The sequence below is a fragment of the Plasmodium coatneyi genome, chromosome 1, assembly GCF_001680005.1.
Source record: "Plasmodium coatneyi strain Hackeri chromosome 1, complete sequence".
Lineage (NCBI taxonomy): Eukaryota > Apicomplexa > Aconoidasida > Haemosporida > Plasmodiidae > Plasmodium > Plasmodium coatneyi.
Window position 1 is genome coordinate 881,510 of NC_033556.1, and position 21,527 is coordinate 903,036.

At 38.0% G+C, this 21,527-nt stretch overlaps 6 protein-coding genes across 6 annotated transcripts; 3 read left to right on the top strand and 3 right to left on the bottom strand.

Moving 5' to 3' along the window:
* Window positions 1-1,302: 1,302 nt before the first annotated feature.
* On the top strand, window positions 1,303-5,007 carry PCOAH_00001770 (Uncharacterized protein; the record flags this gene model as incomplete). Its single annotated transcript, XM_020056994.1, has 1 exon — window positions 1,303-5,007. One exon carries the CDS (start codon window positions 1,303-1,305, stop codon window positions 5,005-5,007), a length of 3,705 nt encoding a protein of 1,234 aa, XP_019912463.1.
* A 2,005-nt stretch (window positions 5,008-7,012) lies between these two features.
* PCOAH_00001780 (Uncharacterized protein) lies at window positions 7,013-7,303 on the bottom strand (the record flags this gene model as incomplete). Its single annotated transcript, XM_020056995.1, has 1 exon — window positions 7,013-7,303. The coding sequence occupies one exon, from the start codon at window positions 7,301-7,303 to the stop codon at window positions 7,013-7,015; it is 291 nt and encodes a 96-aa protein (XP_019912514.1).
* A 2,663-nt stretch (window positions 7,304-9,966) lies between these two features.
* Window positions 9,967-11,724, bottom strand: PCOAH_00001790 (Uncharacterized protein; the record flags this gene model as incomplete). The annotated part of the gene is made up of 1 exon (XM_020056996.1): window positions 9,967-11,724. The coding sequence occupies one exon, from the start codon at window positions 11,722-11,724 to the stop codon at window positions 9,967-9,969; it is 1,758 nt and encodes a 585-aa protein (XP_019912542.1).
* A 2,313-nt stretch (window positions 11,725-14,037) lies between these two features.
* On the top strand, window positions 14,038-16,492 carry PCOAH_00001800 (Uncharacterized protein; the record flags this gene model as incomplete). The annotated part of the gene is made up of 7 exons (XM_020056997.1): window positions 14,038-14,532; window positions 14,689-14,810; window positions 15,029-15,095; window positions 15,201-15,262; window positions 15,395-15,534; window positions 15,690-15,764; window positions 16,075-16,492. 7 exons carry the CDS (start codon window positions 14,405-14,407, stop codon window positions 16,213-16,215), a joined length of 735 nt encoding a protein of 244 aa, XP_019912565.1.
* A 1,944-nt stretch (window positions 16,493-18,436) lies between these two features.
* Window positions 18,437-19,783, top strand: PCOAH_00001810 (GTPase activating protein for Arf; the record flags this gene model as incomplete). Its single annotated transcript, XM_020056998.1, has 1 exon — window positions 18,437-19,783. The coding sequence occupies one exon, from the start codon at window positions 18,437-18,439 to the stop codon at window positions 19,781-19,783; it is 1,347 nt and encodes a 448-aa protein (XP_019912539.1).
* Window positions 19,784-20,345: 562 nt separating this feature from the next.
* Window positions 20,346-21,067, bottom strand: PCOAH_00001820 (Peptidyl-prolyl cis-trans isomerase; the record flags this gene model as incomplete). The annotated part of the gene is made up of 2 exons (XM_020056999.1): window positions 20,346-20,687; window positions 20,732-21,067. The coding sequence occupies 2 exons, from the start codon at window positions 21,065-21,067 to the stop codon at window positions 20,346-20,348; spliced, it is 678 nt and encodes a 225-aa protein (XP_019912451.1).
* Window positions 21,068-21,527: the final 460 nt, after the last annotated feature.

Below are 21,527 nucleotides of genomic sequence, written 5' to 3' on the forward strand. Positions count from 1 at the left end.
TAGCTTGTCCTTTTCAATTCCGAGCGTAAACCATACCCAAAAAAGTAGCAAAAAAAAAAAAAAAAGAAAAGAAAAAGCATAGAAAACATAGCTGTTGTTATTAAAAAAGTAAGCATTCCAATCTAATAAGTAGAATGAAGAACACAGAAATCAGAACTATACGGGTTAATACATATAATAAGTGAATTTTCCTTTTTGTAAATGGGTTTTGGACAAAGAAATATTTAATGTATATGATTCGCAATATATGTGTGGGTATTTTGTTCATACAGCAAATATAATGCAAACGTGTGCAGTTCTTAGCACCTAAAACCTTTTTTATAGTTTTTCCCTGTTTTCTGCAATTCGGTATTAAAGATTAAAATTTTTTAGAAGTATATACTTAGAAAAAACACCACCTATGTTAAAAATAAAAATTGCGCTCATTTTAACATAATTTTTTTTCTACAACATCTTGACCTTTTGATTTATTCTGTAAACCTAAAAAAAAATTGTACCCCTTCAAAAGTTAAGTTTAAAGTTATGTATTTTCCTGTTTCTTTAAAATAAGTCATTCATATTTATTCGTTTTATTTTTGATAACAATGATCACTTGAAATGATTTTTGTTTTTTCTATTTAATGTGGAAGGTGATTTTTGTCATTAATACTGTTTTTTATTTGCGAACATTGTACACAGTAGTATGAACACCTCAAGAAAATAAAAAATTGCTCTTCATGAAATGTGAACCTAGGTCTTAAGAGGCTCACACAAATTTTACACTACACATTTCACATTGCACTATTCTTAAATTTTTTTTTTCTTTTTGCTGTGTTAATGGAAATTTCACATATAGAGAAAGCAAGAAATTTATGTCTTATCTCATTTCACCTTTTAATGTTTTTACCCAAGTGTGTACACGTACATGAAAATAGAAATTATACTTGAGATAATATCATTTTATAAATATATTACTTTTTTTAATGTTTTTTAAAAGAGAACACCTTTATAGACGTACGTGTAAACACATAAAATTTTTAATTTTTGTCAACTTCATCACTCAATTTCTTAAATTTATGTAAAAAAACTTTTAATGTAAATTGTATGTACATATAAGATAGGTAAAAAAAAATGCTTAAAGGTACATTTTAAATAATGCCTTTTTGTTCGTACATTATTTTCTTTAAAAATTGAACATGTGAAAAAATGGAATTTTGGACAAAATAGCAAAATACATATTATCATAAAAATTTACAAACATAATATTTAATTAATGTTGTCTTTGTTGTATTTTAATATTTAAAGAAATGGTTTATGTGAAAAATGATAAGAATATATCCTTATCCTTTCAGCAAATATGTTAAATCACTGCCAGATCCTCCGCCAGGCAAATCAAGAGAAATAAAGAATTTTGAATGCAAAAAATATAAAGATGACTATAGTTGGTTGCTGAAAGCGAGAAGTAATTTGAAAAAATGTTTTCACTTATGTGATATATGCTCAAAAAAATTTAATTATATGAGATGTCTAGTGAAAAATTCAAATGTTCAGTATGAATACAATTTAAGTTACAACACTGCAAGAAGCAACCCTAATGGTGGAAAGGAGGAAGTTGGTGAACATAGGTGTGTTGCCCATTTCTGTGGAAACCATAAAAGTTTTAAGCATAGTAACGAACTATGTGATGTAAAAAACAACATACTTAAGATAAATAGTAATACATCGAAAAACAGTGTGGATAGTAATCAAAGTATTACCAGCTTAAAATCAGCGAATGATAATAGTATTATATTTAGCAATTCTTTAAATTATAACAAAACTGCTTGTTTGTCATTTAATGATGACGTGTTTATATTCTTAGACGATTATCCAGGAAAACATTCAAATCGTTATAAAAAAGGTGAAGAAAAATGTGATACACTATTGCAAAATGTGAACTCCTTAAAGGGTGATGATCACATGTACCCCCAATTTCAATCTGATGATACGATAATACACATAAAAAGACACTTAAAAAATAATGTATCCTATTTTGCTTGTAAGCATGTTAAGATGAATGACTTGTCTGATTTAGATGACGAAAACGCCCTATATGACAGCATAAATATTTATATGAGCGACAACAGTATGGAAAGTTTCTCCAAGAATGATTATGCCCTAAATTCAAGTCAGGAAAAGGAACCATTTAACTTAACGCAACCAATTGTAATCAGTGCATTTAATGAAAAGGATGAAAAAAAGGAACAAAGTTCAGAATTAGATGACTTGAAAAACGTAAGTAACGACAGTCATAGATATGAATCTTTAAAGAGACATGATTTAAATGAAGGTATTGAGGGCATTGATCTGAACCTTGAACAAAATGGAAATTGTGAATTGTTTAATGTTTCCCTTTTTTGCGTGAATGAAGAGTTTGCTGCTTTATATGCCTCAGGACAAGCTGATAAAAACTGTAAAAGTCGCATCAAAAGCGAGATGATGGGCAAAATCGATAATAATGGTATCAAAAAGAAAGACAGAACGGAAAATTTAAACAAAAATAGTGAGCAAGATGCGCATAGAATCGATGATAATTGTAAAAATGACAATATAATTCAAAAGCACGCGTTTAAAAGAATGAACGTGTACACAAATTTGTTAAACAAGGAAAAAAAAACAAGAACGTTAATAGATGAATTACAGGAAAAACTGATGAAGCGGAAAAATTTATATCTTGAAAGTCATAGTGAACAAAATAATAATAGATCAGCAGATACGACACAAGAAGAGAAGAAAAAAATAATCGCTGAAAAATGTGTCCAACATTTGGTGGCGAATAACAGTACAAAGTGTTCTAAAGAAACGCACGGAAATAGCGTACCCCCCGTGGAAGGCAATTTGAATGCATTACGTATTTATAAAAGGCATAACGTAAGTGAAAAAAAGACAATTAACAATGTTAATATTGATGAATTTAAAAGCAGACTTACAAACGGTGGGAACTTAATTCTAAACACTGACGGCGGTAGTTCGAAGGGATTAAAATCAATATACAGTGAAGCAAAAAATGTGAAGGGGAAATGGACCTATTCTGATGACAAAGAATATGAGAAACGTGTTTATAATAGAGATGTTGATCATGTAAAGGAGGATGTAAATATCATTAAGGGAAGAAATGAAAGTGGCTGCAAAATGAGCAGTTTTGTAAAATCACATAATGGATTAAAGGATAATGTGGGCAAAAATAATTACGATATAGAAATAAAATCTTTCACCATTGATGACAAAGAAAAAAGTAGCAATTTAAAATTGTTAGAACAAATAAAAAGCTGCAACCTCGTGGAAGAAAACAAAGAGGAAGGAATTAGCTTCAAAGGGGACTACATTCATTTTGACAAAGAACAAACAGAAGACATATACGAAAAAAATAAATCAAGAAATGTTCCTGAGGATGAAAAATTACATATAAGCACAACAGACAAAAGTGAAAAACGTTATAAATCGCAAATATTTGCAGAGAGGGAAGAAAAAACATATTTCACCGATAGTAACTTTAAAAAGGTAGAAGTTAGCAGTGGTAACGAAAATTCATTTAATTCGAAAGGTATCTGTAGGAAAAACAAAAATGTAAACGGAATGAACGAGGAAAATGTAGTTAAGAGGCCCTTGGAAGGAGATGAAAAGGAAAAGGGAAATATAATTTATGGGAAAAGAATCAGTGATAAACACAGCAGTGATAAAAGAAGCGGTCATGAAAGTAGCACCATTTTAAGACACGATATATTCAACTCTTTAACGCAAAATTGCAAACCAGGATTAAAAAATGAATTGAAAGATACTAACAGCAGTTCTAAAAAGGAAAATTGCAACCGAAATGGAGATAATTTATCCATTTCCAAGGAACAGGAAAATGGTTCATCAAACATGTGGAGCAAGGATATGTTCATATCTACTAAGAGCAACACTAAATTGGGGGACAACGTGAATAGTAATAAAGACGACTCAAAGAAACAAACTAAAGTGAAAGGATATTACGTGAAAGACAAAATACATGAGAATCAAGGTAAGGGTGAACCCACGGAACAGCAGGGCGAGTCACAAAACGAAGCACAGACCACATGTGACAGACCCAAAGAGGCGGACAAATTAGAACACTGCAAGAAAAAGAACGGTGAAAAATATTCACCTGATGGTATTTCTATTTTAGGAAGAGGGACAAAAAATTATGGAGAACGCAAGAAACAAAATCAGACAAACAAAAACGAATCCGAAGAAAGATTAACTACAGAACTGAAAAAAAAATTAAGTAACATTTTAAGCTCATGTACGAATCCTAACAAAATAAATATTCACAACAAAATATATGCATCCGAGATGGAAAAAATCAAAATGGATAACAACAAAATGGCATATATTAACAATAATTATTTTTTTAATGTTGACAAGGGTAAGCACCTTGAGAATTGCGAAGAACAAGTAGCAAAAAATTCTTCAATGAAATATAATTTTAAAAAGCTGGATTTACAATTCTGCAAAAGTAAAAACGATTTTTATAGCTTTAACTATATGAGTAATGTCTTATCATCAAGCAGCTGTAGTGTGTCCAAAGAGTACACCTTTAGGGAGAGCTACGAATCTAATATTTTAGATGAAAAAATTAATAAACTAAATGAGTTAAGAAAAAAGTATTTATTAAAGAAATATTTAAATGCAGTTTTGAACAGAAGTAAAAATAATTTTGTCGATAGTAGAACAAGCAAAAAAGTGTGCAACATGGATGTTCCCAAGTTGGCTTACAATGCGGCAAAAAATAAAATTGGTGAAAAGACTGACCCGAAGAAAGAACCACTTGGGGGAGGCCTACATTATAAACAGAGACCTAATGAAAAATTAAAAATTTGTAAGAGGGAGACTAAACTATGTCAAGCACCTCAATCGCCAAAAAAACAGGATAAAATACCAAAACCATTAGCTAGTCAATTGGATATAAATTCAGTGTCGCGCTTGGAAAAAACACAATCGTATCCATTTGAGGAGTTTAACTTGTAAACACTTTTTTTTCATTTCTGCGTCACAGTGGTGCGTTTCAAGCTTAACTGTTTAATTAGCAGTTTAGTGGGCTGTTTAGTTAACTGTTTGACTCCTTTTCGCTCCTAGATTTTCGCACCCATGAACGTCTTTAAAATTTGTTAAAATTTTGTAAGTTCTCACCTTAAAACTAGAAAGGAAGAAATTGTTCGATTTGCACAACACATTTTACATGCAACGTTAAAAAAAAACTATTGTTATGAAAAGAGGTAATATGCTTAATCTGTGACGTTTCTTCACACTTAAACCTGGGCGCCTTTGTGTATTTAATCAATCGAAGTTGTAAACACATCCACGTGTGCATACACCATACATAGTCCACCTCCCTTTTTTAGTAGTTGTGACAATTCGCTATAGTGTGTACACTTCTTAATTTTAACCTTTATATTGTTCGGCATTTATGTCGATGATGAATAGAGGTATATTATTGTGCTGCTTTTTTTTTGTGAAAAATTTAATTCTCTCCTGCCAGGAGTGTAAGAAGCTTTACGCACGGCTCCTTTAACAATTGTGGTAGAAATGGGAAAAGAAAAAATGTTCCCAAATTTTTACAAACTTCAATGCGTTCTTTTTTTTACATGTGACGTATGATACGTAATGGTAAGTTCGGAATGAGAGACACGTTATGGTTACTGCCCCCCTGCCTCTGCCTGCGCATATCGCGCGTATTTATAGGAATGACGCCGAAATGAAGATTCACAGAGAAATTTAGAAAGGGGGCACATACAAGTGTAAACACTTACGAACGTGCAAATGTTCTAACTGGAAAAACCATGTGTTCACTGAACCATCGGGGAAGGGGGGGAAAAAGACAGGTGATTTTTTATCAGATGATAATTTCCCTAGAAAGGCACCTTTTTTAATTGCCCTACACTGTATTGTTAATTATGAAAATGTACAGTCACGTGAAAGGCACGTTTCAACTTTGGGGTTCCCTTTTATGAATAGCATAAAACGATGTGGGGGTAACTGATCGGTTCGGTTCACGGCAAGCGCTTTTGTACACCTGTCTTGGCAAAACAAAGAAGGGTAAACAGAAGAAGGCTTCTGATCACATGCTAAACGCACCCGTGCTGGAGGAACCATTCGATGCCACCCTGGTTCACTCAGCTGAAATTGGTGTACAGGTGTACGGAACGGATCGAACTTAGCACACAATACGAAAAGGTACCTTTTTTTTTTTTTCTTGCGACCACAACTATTTTTTGAAGAAATTATTCAAAAAAAAAAAAAAAAAATAAACGGTTTAGTCCTAAAATTTAACTCGTTTTTAAGTTTGTTATTTTTTGCATTTTAAACATGAATTTGAAAAACGGATTCATTCAAAATTAAAACGCGGTAAAAATCAAAGGTTTCAAAAGTGAAAAACAAAAAAAAATAAAGCTCAAAAACTTTTAATTAAACGAACGCAAAAATGTTAGTAGTTTTTTTTTCTTACTCATAATTATAACAATTTTTAACTATTTTGTTGCTTCATTTTTCTATGGCGACATGGAGCAAAATCGTTCGATCATTCGATTATCGCGGTGGGTCCCATCGATTGCCGCGCACGACGTAGTGTGACTGCTTGCAAATTAAAAGCACAACAAAAATTCAGCATGTTGCTTATAGCTTCTCCTGCCACCAGGTAGTCATCTAAAATTTAGCGTGTGTTGAAAAAAAGCTCTTGAAAAAATTACACATATATACTACTATTGCATTTGCTGTGCTTACGTACACACACATGCAAATATATATATAGTGTTTGGAAAAAATTCGCCATTTATGGCTCTTGGAAAAAAATTCGTGTTAAGCAAACTTCGCATGTTCGTAGAGTGTGGTCAGTTTATCCCCATGACTTGCACTATGTGGGAAGTTTTGTTTGCCCCTTATTACTTCATCTCATCAGATATTTTTTGTACTGGCCGCACGTAATAGTACGCGCACACAACACAGGCGACTTTTTGTTCTTCTCCTCTTCTTGCGCTTACACATTGTATCCCTTTTCGCGCAACAAGTCTTTGGCCTTTTCAGCAAATACGCTATCTTCAGGTCCAGCAAATTTGATGTAGTGTGCAATTTGGTTCATGGTCCAATTTGATGGAACCACGCCCCCTAAGTTCATTTGAAAATGTTCTTCATTTATTACTGGTTCTACTTGATAGTCCGTGACTTTGGGGGGGTCGTCATCCTTCTGCGTTCCTGGCAGTATTGTCATTCCGTCGGGGATGGGAGAGTTTGCGCTTGGTGGCAAAAATCCGTTGAATTCTTCTTCCATTTTTGATCAAATTTTGCGATTACGAGATTGCGAATTTGTTAGTATGGTATAGATATAGTGTAGCAGTATACGTAGGTAAAGAGACTGCACAGCAATAAAGAAAGTTTAACTGCTGGGAAAGTTTTGCCTCGTATAATATGCTTTATTATATGTGAAATACTTTTAGGTCACGTTAAAAAGTATCGTAATACCTAATATGCTCATAAAAATTAATAAACTATTTCGTTAAAGGAGTAAAGAGAGTGACAAAAAAAAAAAAAAAAGGGAGAAAAGAATCCGTAAAAGTTAAAAGGTTAAAGGGTTTGGATGGTACACCATTTATGAGGAGCTTCAAAAATTTACAAATTTGAAAGAAGTTTTGAATTTGCTTTTTTTTTAAAAAAGGAATTTATAAGAAGTTAAAATAAAAAATATATTTTTTAAAAACAACTAAAAAAATTATATATTTTTTTAAACATATATAAAAACACTAAAAAAATGGATTATAAAAAAAAAAAAAAAAAGAAAAAAAAGCTGGTTAACTAGCTAAAAAAATTATGTGCAAAAAAAAAAAAAAAAAAAAAAAAGGAGCAGAATTGTTCTGTGCATGCAGCAACAATACGGCAAGCCATATTAATATATCTTTTTCACAACTTAAGGGAATTCCATAAGGTAACTACATGGTGACTACATTTTGCATATGCAATAGTTTTCTTTATACGAATAATAAGTGCAGAAAAAAAAAAAAAAAAAATACATCATGTTTTCTGGCTTATTAAAATTGTCATTATTTACCGCTGGTAGTAGCAAGCTTGAACATGTAACACTTCATTTTGGTGTAACATCTTTTTTTTTTTTTTTTTAAGCATGCTAAAGCGAAATATTAGCTTGGAGCGCAAATATTCACGCTTTCAAAATTTTCGCTTCCCGAATTTGCTGAAGTTTTATATGTAAGCGCATTTGGTTTGTACGCATATACGCACTTACACCCCTTCACATGCATATACACCTATACATGCATTTCGTGAATGCGCATTTTTGCAGAAGGTAAGAGACGCAACATGTTGCGCGGTATACGACAATCGTATAGCGTTACGCCTGGCTTTTTAACGCCCCCCAAAGTAAAAAAAAATAAAATAAAGCTCACAAAAAATAAGAGAAAAGCGAAAAAGGTAAAAACAAAAGCGGTGTTTTTTAAATTAATTCTCTCGCAAAAATTGTTACATAAACAAACGCACAACAGAATGCCAAATGAGCGACTTTCGCGATTGTATATGGAGCAGCATTCTGTATTTTTTAGCACGACGTGGTTGATGCATTTCATATAAATTTGAGCTGTTTATAAAAAGTACGTGAAGGGGGGTAATTCTTCGCTTTTATTCTATCAATTATGTAGGTAGCAACTTTGCGAATGGACACAAATGTAAAAATAGCCGAAGAAGGCTATTTTTTTTGCACGCCTCCCAGCAGCTGCAACGTATCATATATATATTTTTGTCTCCCTTTTTTTAAACTGCACAAAATTTCTCCAAGGTGATCTATTTCAATTCGCATTTTGAATAAAAAAATATATATATATATATATCCGCATAATCCCCCTTTACATGATAAAAAGGCACTTGCCGAATTTATGCCATTCTTTAAAATGTAGAAGCACAATTCAACTGCAAACAGGCTTACACATTTTACAACGCAACTATATATACATGGTAGACGGTGGGATAATCCGGACATGCTAAATTCCCGTTATGCTCATATTTTTTAAAAATCTGATAATGGTGAAAAGAGAGCACTCTTACTATACAGTTCTTTTAAAGCGCCACGCATTACTCATTTGGCAATAATCGCCCAGCTAAGGTGACATCACCTGTGGTCAATTTTTTCCACACGTAAAATGAAGTTTCGTAGCATGGAACTTTAAAAAGTTCCTGTGCGTCGCGTGGGCTGAATAAAGGGGAATTGTATTATTCATCACAAAGTGGGATAAAAGTACCCCTTTGGAGAATTATGCAAGTAGGTTCTTTTAAGAAGACATGCTTAGTATAAGCATGGGTTCATCCTGCCCCATCCACGTGTTATTTAAACTTCCGCGTAGTGTATCAACAGGGCATTATAACCCTCCACCCATTGTGCATGTTCATCCAGAAAGGCGCGTTTTATAAAAACGCCGCACCATATTTTAAAATGTCTCAAATGTTTAGACAGCTGTTATAAGTTCAGCTGCGTTAAACGGTAAGTGATAATTTGCGCTAGTTGCACACACAACCCGTTTTTTTAAAAAAACTGTTACAAGAAAAAAATAAATAAAATAAAATAAAGAAAGAATACTTTTTCAGATAAAACTCTTCCCAATTTGCAAAGTCTTAAAATATACAATTTTTTTTTTCCTGCAGATGCACACCCAGACAGACGCACCCCAGCGGTGCACAAATTTACAATTTGAAAAGTAAAAGTAAACAACAAAATAAACAATTGTGGATGGATCGATCCACCGAATGGCGTGCTTGTGGGTAGAACAAAAAAAAAAAAAAAAAAAAAGAACAGTGTTCCTAGCGCTATACTTGGAAATGAGCGCGGCAAAAAGGGAAGCTGCAAAAAACATGCGACCCTCACACACACTTCATTCCCCTTGTGCGCTGCCCTGCGAGCAAGGCACAACTCGAAAGCTACACATTTTCACCACTTTAAAACAGGAAAGTTTGAATCGCTTTCTTCTTCAGCAGATTATCAGTTTGCTCGCGATGGAGCTCAAACAACTCATTCAGTGAGACGAACTTTTCGACACTCAACAAATTATCCTTCACGTATTTGCCGTTAATCTTTTTAACGATAATTTTGTCGTGAACCAAACTTAGAACAACTTCCGTCCTCCCGAAGGTGTAAACACCTCTTCGGCTTTTCTTCCAGCCTATTTGGCTATTATGCGTGTTGTGCCAATCTTTCAGTTTTTTATCGATAGGGTCAGAACTGTTGGTGACATAAAACTTTTTGGGCTTCCCTAAACGTATATTTACATACGTTTTGGGATTTCTAAAGCAGGTGGATGGTTCGAGGTTCTTCAAGGGAGTGTCACTGTGTTCTTTTTTTTTAGCTAGAAGGGTTCTCTTCAATGGAGAAGCCTTTTTCACCTGTCTCTTGACCCCGTCAGGTGAGTTATGATTATCTCCTCCGTGCTCACTCTGTCTATGCCCACCTGGTCCATTTTCTTCCTTCCTCTCCAATGCACTAATTTTGTCCGACCCATTATTCAGTGCACTATTAACGCTCCTTCCTTTATATACCGCCTTTCTATTCACCCCATCTTGATGCTTCCCGCTTAATTGTAAGTGATAACCGTGTTCGTGATCACCACGTGCGTCGCTCACCCCCCCTTCGTTCGTTTTTCCGTAAGGCGTGAAATTATTGGCATCATATAACTCATTAAAAAAGGAGTCGTCGTTATTATTTTCCGCGTCGTGTTCGCCAGCAAATTCGTCTCTCACGTCTTCGTTCCTTCCAAAGCTGAAGTCGCTCTCTATGTCGTTCTGTCCATTCCTGAGGCTGCTATTATCTCCGAAGTTGTAGCGGCTCCCCCCGCTGGCATTCCCATCATCACTGCTGGACACCATGGAGGAGGAAATAATTTTTTGATAATCGGGGGTAGAGTTAACAATGCCTTGAGACGAATTGTCTAGCAATAACTTCAACTGCTTTGCCTCCTTCTCTAAAAGATCCTTGTCCTTATTAGGCACAACCGTAACTGTCAAGCTTTTAGGTTTGTCCTCAGGGATTAGGTAAGACGGCAGTCCATATAAGTTTTTTCTTTCACTGTTTAACTGTAGGGGCAAAAACTTGTTCGTAGGTTGCTGCATTTGTTTGGGCAAATACTTGGGTGGCTGGAAAAAGGGGGATGTCGATCCAAGGGGGAATGGATTATTTCCTAGAGGGTCCTTTACTCCGTCGTTGTTTTTGCTTAGAGGCTGAATGTACGTGCCTATGATTTGGGGCAGCCCCAGTTCATACAGGTGTTTTACGTTTTTGTGCTCTGGTCCCGTCTGATGGGGTTGTTGCGGGTACAGCGCCTGTTGCGAGTGGTGCGGTTGCCACGTTTGCTGTTGCTGCTGCGAGAGGGGGTGCAGCTCGGCGCCCTTGGCCCTTCTACTATTCCTCATTATGGCACTCGTCTCCTTGCACAGGTTTTCCAAATTTAAGGATGGCTTCACGGGCTTGGGTAGGATGTGCTGAATGTTCTTGTTCAGGTCTAGCATTTCCAAGTGGCTAGCATCTAAATATTCATACTTGTTATTTTTTACGCCTCCATATGGCTCCTTCATTTTTCTTTGGTTATTTAGGCTAGCTCCATACCCCTCCTTTTCATTATTAGGTTTTCCTACTCGGGCAGCGGGACCTCTTGGGAACATGAAGTGCCCCCCGGGGAAGTTTACTGGATGCGCGGCCTTCATACTAGAGTGAGTTTTGTTTGCTTTTTTGCTTGGGTGGTTTGAATGTCAGCTTTGCTGGGGTTGCTTCTCATTCGAGTACACCTTAGTGAGTTTTTTTTTTTTTTGAAAGTAGTGACAGTTTTGTGTGCGTCTATCTATCTCTCTGTCTATGTAGAAAGGTACATGCATAACGTGCGTGTGGACGCGTGCAAGGTTATGTGAGCATATGCTGCGCTTCCCTTTTGCGACTTGGGTTTAGTCCGAAGAACACTCCCGTCCTGATGAAACTCTTTCGGTACACTGCTATGCTACCGTTCAACAATACGAATATTCAACACTGTGGCCGTTTGCAAAGTTAATGTGTACTCGTTTTTGTTTTCACTTAATTTAATTATTGTGCAGAGTGTAATTCAAAAGAGGCCTCCAATAAACAAACTTATGGGGCATCTTCAAAATAGAAATAAAAAGGGAAAGAAGTAGGTTGCTTGTGTGTACACTGCGAGGAAAGGGAACAAAACAAAAATTCACAGAAAAAAAATGCACTGCGCTCAAGCGTTTGTGCAAAACAAATGGCAATATGCTGTTGTGCAGATCATCCCCTGCAGAATGTTCCAGCGCTAACTAAAACAAAAAGACCCGTTCGAGTTAATCTTAAAAATATTTTTTGAAGACTTATTTTTTCAATCACGTTAAAGGGACGAAAAATGCGTACGTGTCTGTGCACGTTACTGGTACTGCGGAAGGCAAACATTGTAGGAATTTTAGTTCCACTTTACGTGCAAAAAAAAAAAAAAAAAAAAAAAAAAAGAAGCAACAAGCGTAAGTGCATGTTGTAGAAATATTTTGCACATTCAAAAATTGCACACACAATTTTGTAAAAAAGAAGAAAAACATTGTGGCCTTTTCTTTAGGACATTCTCACAGTTTAAGATTTCACTCCTTAAAATTGGAACGGCTTTTTCCAGTTTTCAAATGTACTCGTGTACAACATGCATATGTGCGCTCGCATATGTATTCCGCTTGTTTTCCATTTTTGCAAAACGCACAAGCAGAACGTTGACGTTGCACACACCACGTGGGATTGTTGTTGAGAAGTGCTAGGAAGAAATGCTGTGATGGTAGTTTTTTTTTTTTTTTTTTAACATGAAAATAGCTGTTTTTTTGCTAACATGAAAATGGCTGTTTTTTTGACAAAATTAAAATATGTCTTTCCCTTCCTTTTTTCTTAAAAGACAACGAATTGAGCAACGTTTTGGCTTCCTGCTACCGCGGCGTGCTGTTTTACCTGCACATGTCATATTTTTCACAAAAATGTCATGAACGAGTCATGTAATTTTTGAAAAAAAAAAAAAAATGGCTTGTTCCTATTGGCATATTTATGCACACCCTCTCTGCGTGCTGGTCTGGCTACCTCGGTTGCAACGTTGAGAAGAGAAATTCCCCACACCTTTGAATACGGACACAGTCACAACACTAATGTGGCTTTTTATCAATTCAGTTTCGAAAGGGATAAAAAGGAAGAGCAAACTAAGGGAAGTTTTAAAAAGTACAAACCGAAAGGAAGAAGGACGTTCAGAAAAGGGATCATCCCTTTGTATATATTTTGGTATTGCCTAACAAAATGGGTAACTTTTTTCACTTTTCTTAACTTTGAAATAAATGGGAGATACAAATTAAATTCGAAAATTATCTTCTTCGAGTCGTAAGTGTGCAGGGATGGTGAAAATTTTCCGAAAATTGTATTCCACCTGTAACTACTGCTTGCAGTTGGAAGAATGCTGCAGTTATGCGTGAAGTTGTGTACACATTTGTTTTGCTTTTCTTTCCGTTTTGTTCCCTTTTTTTCGTTTTTATTTTTTCCCCATTTTTACACGTTAATAAATGCGCTCGTGAGGTTTTAAGAAGAACGTCAATCCGATGTTATCACAGAGGGTGTGCCACACGGCTTGTGCTTATTTGCACATATCTTTAATTTTTTCTTTGTGTATACATATATGCATGTACCAGTGTAGTATTCACTGGATGCACAAAAAATTTCTCGATCCGACGCATACAAATACATAACAGTTCGAACAAAATGGGAATTTCTCATCGTTGCGGAGAACATGGTACTTCTATTTCTCGTACCTGTTTTAAGATTTAGAATGCCATGTTTTTTCTTCAAGCTGCACACAAAAGGGTTTCCCCGACGCAGGTGCAACTTTACTCTAGCTTTTCATAACTTTTTAAAAATCGAATGTTTTCTTGTTAGAACGGTAGGAAGTCCACTTTTTCCGTTACTAAGTGTATATATATACATTTTAACACCTCGGTGATTCGCAAGTGGAGGTATTCTACCATATTTCTGGGCCAAGATTAACGGCATAACACCTGTGCAGCTTATGGCAGTGTTGGCTTGGTGTCCAGCGCTCATTATGTAGCATCTAGATGTACGCGCGCAAGAAAGTTGGTACATACCTGCGTGCATACATATGTGGGTAGGTAGATACATGTGCATGCATAGGTATGCTTACTTCCCCACGCATCTACCCCGTTGACTATGAGCACTTCGAAGTAACTATGGGCGGAATGCAAAAGGGACTCGGGCTAGCAAAAGAAGACAGCTCTGAAGAGTAGCAACGGTATACGTGGCACAATTGTGTGCACCAGTATTTAAGACCCGGAGAGAGAAAAGGAGAGTCTTCTTCCGTTCAGTGGCATTATGGGGAACATCCTGAATGGGTTTATTTTTAATAACCCCATCGAGGGGTGCTACGAAAAATTCCGCTTGGACTTTATTTTTGTTGAAACGGAGAGCGGGGACAGAATTGCGGCCCACTTCATCAATAGGTGCGTCGCACACAGTATATATGCGCGTATATATATACATGCATACGTGTGTGCACGATTGGACAGTTACTCTTGTCTACGGGGTGCCCTTTTTCGGCCCGACGCCAAATGCACACCCTCTTAACAACCACTTGACGCTCCCTTTGTTCCCCTTAGGAAAGCCCCACTAACCATTTTGTTCTGCCATGGCAATGGTGAGAACATCTACATGTTGTATGATTACTTTCGCGAGGCGTCCAAAGTATGGAATGTAAACGTGTTCTTGTACGATTACCCCGGTAAGCCCAAAAGACGGAGTGGGAGGTACGCATGGAAGTATGAACCTTTGATCTGCGCTGCGTACGTTTTTTTGCCATCAGTGATTACATTTTTCGCATCTTCCAAAAATTTCCCCATTTTGATACCCCCTTTTACCTTTTTATGCTCCTTCCTACATTAACTGTTCGTATTTTTTTCTGCTTCTCAAAATGGACACGCGCGCAAAAAAAAATAAAAGGATACGGAGAGAGCACCGGAACGCCCAACGAACAGAGTATGTACCAAAGTGGAAGAGCGGTGTATGAGTAAGTCATATTTTTTTTTTTATTTTTCTAAAGTGCCCCGACTTGTACACTCATGGTTGTCGCACCGGTTAACTTGCCACGTCTTTCTTTTCACTTTTCCGGCAGCTATATGGTGAACGTCTTAAACATAAATGCAGAGAGCATTGTACTGTATGGGAAGTCCATAGGTTTGCAATATGAGAAAGCACGAAGAATGGCACTGCGTCTGTTACGCTGCAGATGGGGATGACAAAACGGAGCGAATCGCACGTGCAAACTGGAGTGTTTTTATATATATATTTTTTTTATTCCCCTTTTAGGTTCGTGCGCTGCGATCGACATAGCCATCATGAGGAAGGTAAAAGGCATAATTCTGCAGAGCGCCCTAATGTCCCTCCTGAACATTTGCTTTAAAACGCGGTTTATCCTCCCGTTCGATTCTTTCTGCAACATAAAGAAGGTACGTCCCCCCCACCGGTCGCCCTGCTACAAGAGGTTCCACGTGAAGGACGTACACACATACACATGTATATATATATATATATATACGTACATATGGGTGTACATGCCGAAGGCGCCAAAACACCAAACCGATGTCCTTTTTACTTCCCCCAGATCGGCATGGTTCCATGCTTTGCCTTTTTTATCCATGGCACTGACGACAAGATAGTCCCCTTTTATCACGGACTGGTAAAAACGGAACGGAGAAAAAAAGGGGGAAAAAATGCACAAATTGCAGTGTATGATGTGATACGTGTTATTCCTTTTTGTAACAAAGCTGGGTATATCCATCCCCTTGTATCGGCAAAATTCTGTGCGTCGTTTTGTTCCACGCGTGAAAGTCGCCACGATTAACTCGCTTCACTCATTCGCGCACTTGCGGGGTTGCTTATTTTGCCCCTTTATGCGTTGTAGAAAAGCATGTAACACAAAATTTTTTCATTTCATTTCATTTCATTTTTTTTTTTTTTTTTTTCCTTTCCCACTTGCCCTCCCGAAGAGCCTCTATGAAAAGTGCAAACTGAAAGTGCATCCCTACTGGGTTGTCGGCGGCAAGCACAATGACATCGAGTTGATTGAGACCAAAAAGTTCAACCAGGGCATCAAGTCTTTTTTGAAGTTTCTGCGTAATAATGTTTAGTCGTCCCTGAGCATGCCCCCTTAGTTTTATCTCTCCTTTTTTGTTGCACTCCATCTTATCGAAAGCGCAGCTTCGTCGCGGGTGTGTCCATATAATTCCCACGTACGCGCGATGATGTCACAACGCTGGGGGGCCCCGTTTCCCATCTATCAATTCTACATGTGCAAGTGTGCATATAAATTGGGGACCCCCCGTGGATATACATTACAAACGGAACTAGCACACCTGGTGTGCAAATGAAAAATAAAATAAAAGCGTCACTGCGTTTTGTGTCATGGATGAACATTAACATGTAGGTACCTGCCTATGTCGTACGCTGAAGGTGCGGTTTTCACGTTTGACATGTATGCCGCAGGGGGGGGTAGTCGCACATGTCCGTCCTCCGTTTAGGTTGCCCCTGCTCGTTTCGCATTTTTTACATTAACAACAAACCTTTGTAATGTGGATGAGCATATTACAGGGGAGGTACACACAAAAGAAAAAAAAAAAAAAAAAAAAAAAATGCGACAAGGCAAAAAGGTCGCTTTTGCCCTTCCTAAATATAACGTGCGCAGAAAAAATTAAGTGATGTTTTGCTGTGGGATGGTCCTACGCAAGGAGAGAGAAACTGCTGTTGACGTTTATCGGAAGGCAGTCACAATTCGGCACATGTTTTTCTTTTGGTGATGTTATATATTCTGCGTTAAGTACATTTTGTGCAGAACATTTTGTGAAGAATATTTGCTGGAGCACATTTGCTAAGTTACTTTTTGCCGCTAATTTTTTTTTTCATTTACCGCCGCCCAGCTTGCGCGCGCTCCCTCTCTGCGCTCCGCGTGAACTCCTGCACTGTAATTTTTTTTTTTAAGCGATGCGTTTGTATATACGCTGCACAATGCAATGAGGAAACAATGGCATAACATTGCCAAGTAGTACATCCAAAGCCACCAATCAATGCAATCGCGCAAGTGAATGGCAAAGCACAGTTACATACGAAATGTATGACCATTTGATAAATATTTTTGTATGGCCGTAATATTTTTCTCTGTATATGTTTTCATTTTGCTCCAATTTGCTTCTCTTCATTCCTTTCCGTTTTGCCTCTTCTCATTGCTTTCCGATTTGCTTCTCCTCAGTACATCCCGCCTTTTTTTTTTTTTTTTTAACTTAGTTTATATTTTACTCCCCCCGCATATAAATGAACAGAGGGAAAATAGCTATGCGTTGAAAAAAGGAGGAGGCTCTTTTTTTTTCTCGCAAAATCAGCTTCGCATAAATGCATATTTAAAAGCGAACCAGTTGATCGCACCAACTGTTGTTCCGCTTTCTTTATGTACGCATATACATTACGGGAATGTAACCCCCCGTCGTAGGTGAACATTTTGATCGCACATATGCGGCGAACATGGTTATGTACTTCCCACGCGGCGCGTTTTTATAGGCGTGGAAAGTACGCATACGATACGTGCAAAAGTGTACACACGTGCATGTATGCACATATAGTACATACATACACAACACGTACGCACGCACATGCGTAGCTGCAACTGTCTGCGCGGCTTGCATGGTTAAAATAAATCACCGAGCACGGTGACATGGACGTACCATTTCGCATTGCACTTAATGACCTGTGCCATTTTTATAACCGAAAAAATTGAAGAGAGAGAAAAAAAAAAAATACACGTTCGTCTTCCATTTCGCAAAAAGTTGAAGCATTTCAAAGTAACCAACCGTTAGGAGGCACATTTACGTGTACCGAACTGTCAAGCCGATCATAAAGAAGAAGAGAGACGCATTGACGTGAATGCACACACATAGGGAAAGTATTCGTGGAGTTTAACAACACTGAATAGTAAAAAGTAAATAAAATTCACCCCCTCCATCGCGTGGCACATGTCCCAACGTGCAGTTCGTTTGACTCAAATGTGTACGCACATATGTATACCATTGACGGCTGGCTCATCGAAGTGGAAAAGCTAATAACTGTTTTTCCCCAGCGCTCCGCGAACGTATGTGTATTAAACTGTATGTAGGGATATTTGCCCAAAACAGATTTATAAAGGTATGCAACAGCTCGCGCGAATGGGTGTGTGCATGTGCACATGCATATCCATACGTATGTGCTTACAGCTGTACATGTTTCTACGTATTTTTTTTTTTTTTTTTTTGGCACAGCTAGCTATTTTAGATTATATTTTGAACGTCCACAGCTGGAAACTGGTTTAACGCTCCACAAGCAACAATGAAGAAGGACATGATTACAGAGATCTTGGCATATGAACAGGACGACAGGGGATACGTACTGGATGGGCTGAAGGACAAAACGTTTAAAGCCATCTTGAGCAAAAATGAGAATAAAATATGCTTCGACTGCGGTAATAAAAATCCCAAATGGCTGTCTTTGACGTATGCCATATTTATTTGCCTGAACTGTTCAGGTAAACATAGACAATTGGGGACGCACATATCGTTTGTGCGATCAACAGGAATGGATAAATTTACAGCAAAGCAGTTGGTTAGGATGTGTCTGGGTGGAAATTTAAAGGCAAGTGAATTTTTAAAAGTGAACAATCACAGTAGCATGATTGATTATTCATCTCATGCGTGTTTGAAATATAAAATGTATTTGGACGGTCAGTTGGAGGAAGCATTGTTAACGCATGGCAGTGAAGAAAAATACCGCAATGACGGGGCGGATCCGCATGGCGGCAATGCCAGCCAGATGAATAGCGTAACCAGCGGGAGACCTCTAATCGATTTGGTTAACGACGACGCGAGGAAGATAGAGGGTCCGAATGAGCTTCCTAGGGGAGAAGCGAACGAGACTGGCGGTGCCTTTCCCAGTCGTGGTCAGGTCAGTGGTCATGTCAGCAGCCACATCAGCGGCCATGTCAGCCGTGGTAGCCCCAGCAGAAACCTCACACCAACACACCTGATCGAAGAAAAAATGATGTACAACAACTGCAACAAAAATTTCAAGGCCAAAAAAATAGACATAAACTTTGATGACACGATATTTGAGCACAGCGGGAAGGGAAATCCAAGGGACGGGAGGAGTGCCCACCCCGGTGTTAGCAACGAGGCGTTTAGCATGCATGGAGGAGGTGGCACTGCTGGTTATGGCGGTGTGCAGGGTTTCGGCAAGAATGAGAACGAAGTGGGAGGATATGACAGGAGGTATCCCGCCGGAGTGGATTTATTTTACCAAGGCGATCACGCCATGACAGGAAATAACTCCATGGGAAGTAGCAGCATTAATATTAACGGCAACAGCCATCTTAATCCAACAAGTGACTCCAAGTTAAACAAATTTAAAGACTGCAAGAGCATACGTTCGGATCAGTACTTCTATGATGAGAGGCACCAAAATGATGACGACGTGATACGGAATGTACATATAACGAATAGCATTTCGTCTGACCAATATTTTAATAGAAATGTTAATAACAGGAAGGGGGGGTGGAATTTGGATGAACAGACGATTCAGAATTTGCAGGGCCTCAAGGTGACTGCACGGGAGGGCCTATCCAATATCGTTGCGGCTGGGAATGAAGTATTTCTGAAGGCCAAGGAGTGGTTCAACAATTAGTACCCACACTGATTGCCAGGGCGAGGCATGAACAAAAGGGTTACTTCCATACAACTTGGGCATGTGCAGTACGAATCTCCAATTGCGTAACACTCTCCTCTCTCCTGTGTGTGATTTTTTTTTAAATTTAATTTTTAAGGCAACGGGGTGTGTGAGAGCGAGGGCACGTGAAGGAATACGCCCCTACCGCAGAGATCATTTCACTTTCCCCCCGTGTGCCCTTTTTTTTGTACAATCCCGAACCGGCGCTCCGTGTGGCACCACGTGACCGCATTGGTTCCTTTTTTATGTGTGTGTCCTTAACATAAGATAAAGCGTTAGCTGAACTTTGACTGCTCCTTTTTCTATTTATACGTTAAAAAAGTGTTTGCAATTGCGTCTTTAGAAGCGCACCAGGGGGGTGTCACCGCTTCAAAATAAAAAAAAAAAAAAGACAACATAACGTAACGCGGCGAAGCCAAGTTAGGAACAAAAAACAAAAGGGATGATTTTCCCTTTATCCGCGCGGCGTAAAACTGTCTGCGTAGAGAAGTGGGTGCTGTGACCCCACCCCAGCAGGACCTTACAATTCCCCGCATTCAACAATATTAATGGGAATTTTTGGCTTATAAATATACGGCGTGACGGAAACGTTTTCAATTTTTTTGAGCAAAATTAAAGAATCGCTATCTATGATTCTTCCAAAAACGACATTCTTCCCGTCAAGCCATTCACATTTCTTCGTGGTAATAAAAAACTGACACCCATTTGTATTGGGCCCACTATTAGCCATGCTGAGTAATCCCTCCTTATCATGTTTTATGTCAAAATTCTCGTCTTCAAAATTTTCCCCATAAATACTTAAGCTGCCACTTCCATTGTAGTTCACAAAATCCCCCCCTGAATCATGAACTCTTTTATCACTCTATGGAATGTGGTGTTTTTGTATCCCACGGGGAGGTTATTTACTTTATATTCTCCTGTGCAGAACTGTCTAAAATTTTCGCTTGTTTTTGGGACAATGTTTTGGAACAGCTCGAATTTAAATTTGCCCAAAAAATGGTTGCCCAGATTTATGTCCATAAATACCACTGGGTTGGATGCGTTAGTTAGTAGGTTGGATAGGTAATACGGGATGATTGTATTTTCGTCTGCTTCTTCGATGATTAATTGGTCGACTTGCTTCCCTTTGCTGCGTTTGTTTGACGGTCGCTCGGGTTGGTCCTCCTCCCGGTTGGGGCTTTCCCCTTTTTGGTCATCCCTATCTGGGCTCCCCCCAATCGGGTCATCTCCGCTGCCTTTCATCTTCTCCGTTGCGAAGGCTTACCGCAAAGTGTGGAAATTTGACGCAACGAAAATTTTTTGGGGGAACCTTTTTTTTCTTGCATTTCCGTTTGGCGATGCTGCGGGGGTAGGAGGAGCCTCTCTTGAAGCGTCTCAACGGGGGGTCAAAAAAAAAAAAAAAAGTTAAAAAAAGGGAAAAAAATACATTACAACATATATATTTTTTTTTCCTTGGGGAGCGTTTTTCCTGTCGGTTGGAGGTGGGGGTTCATCACTTGGCAGACCATTTACCCTCCACATGCGAATCGCAACAGTCAACTTTTCGCTGGCGTTATTTTTTTCTCACCACTGTGCTCCTCTCCATTTTTGTTTTCATTTTTCTTTGCCCATTCAATTTTCCTCCATTTGGTTGCCTCGCCTTATAATCTGCTTCCTTTTTTTTTTTTTTTTTTTTTTTTGGCGTGCCAATAACAGGCATTTT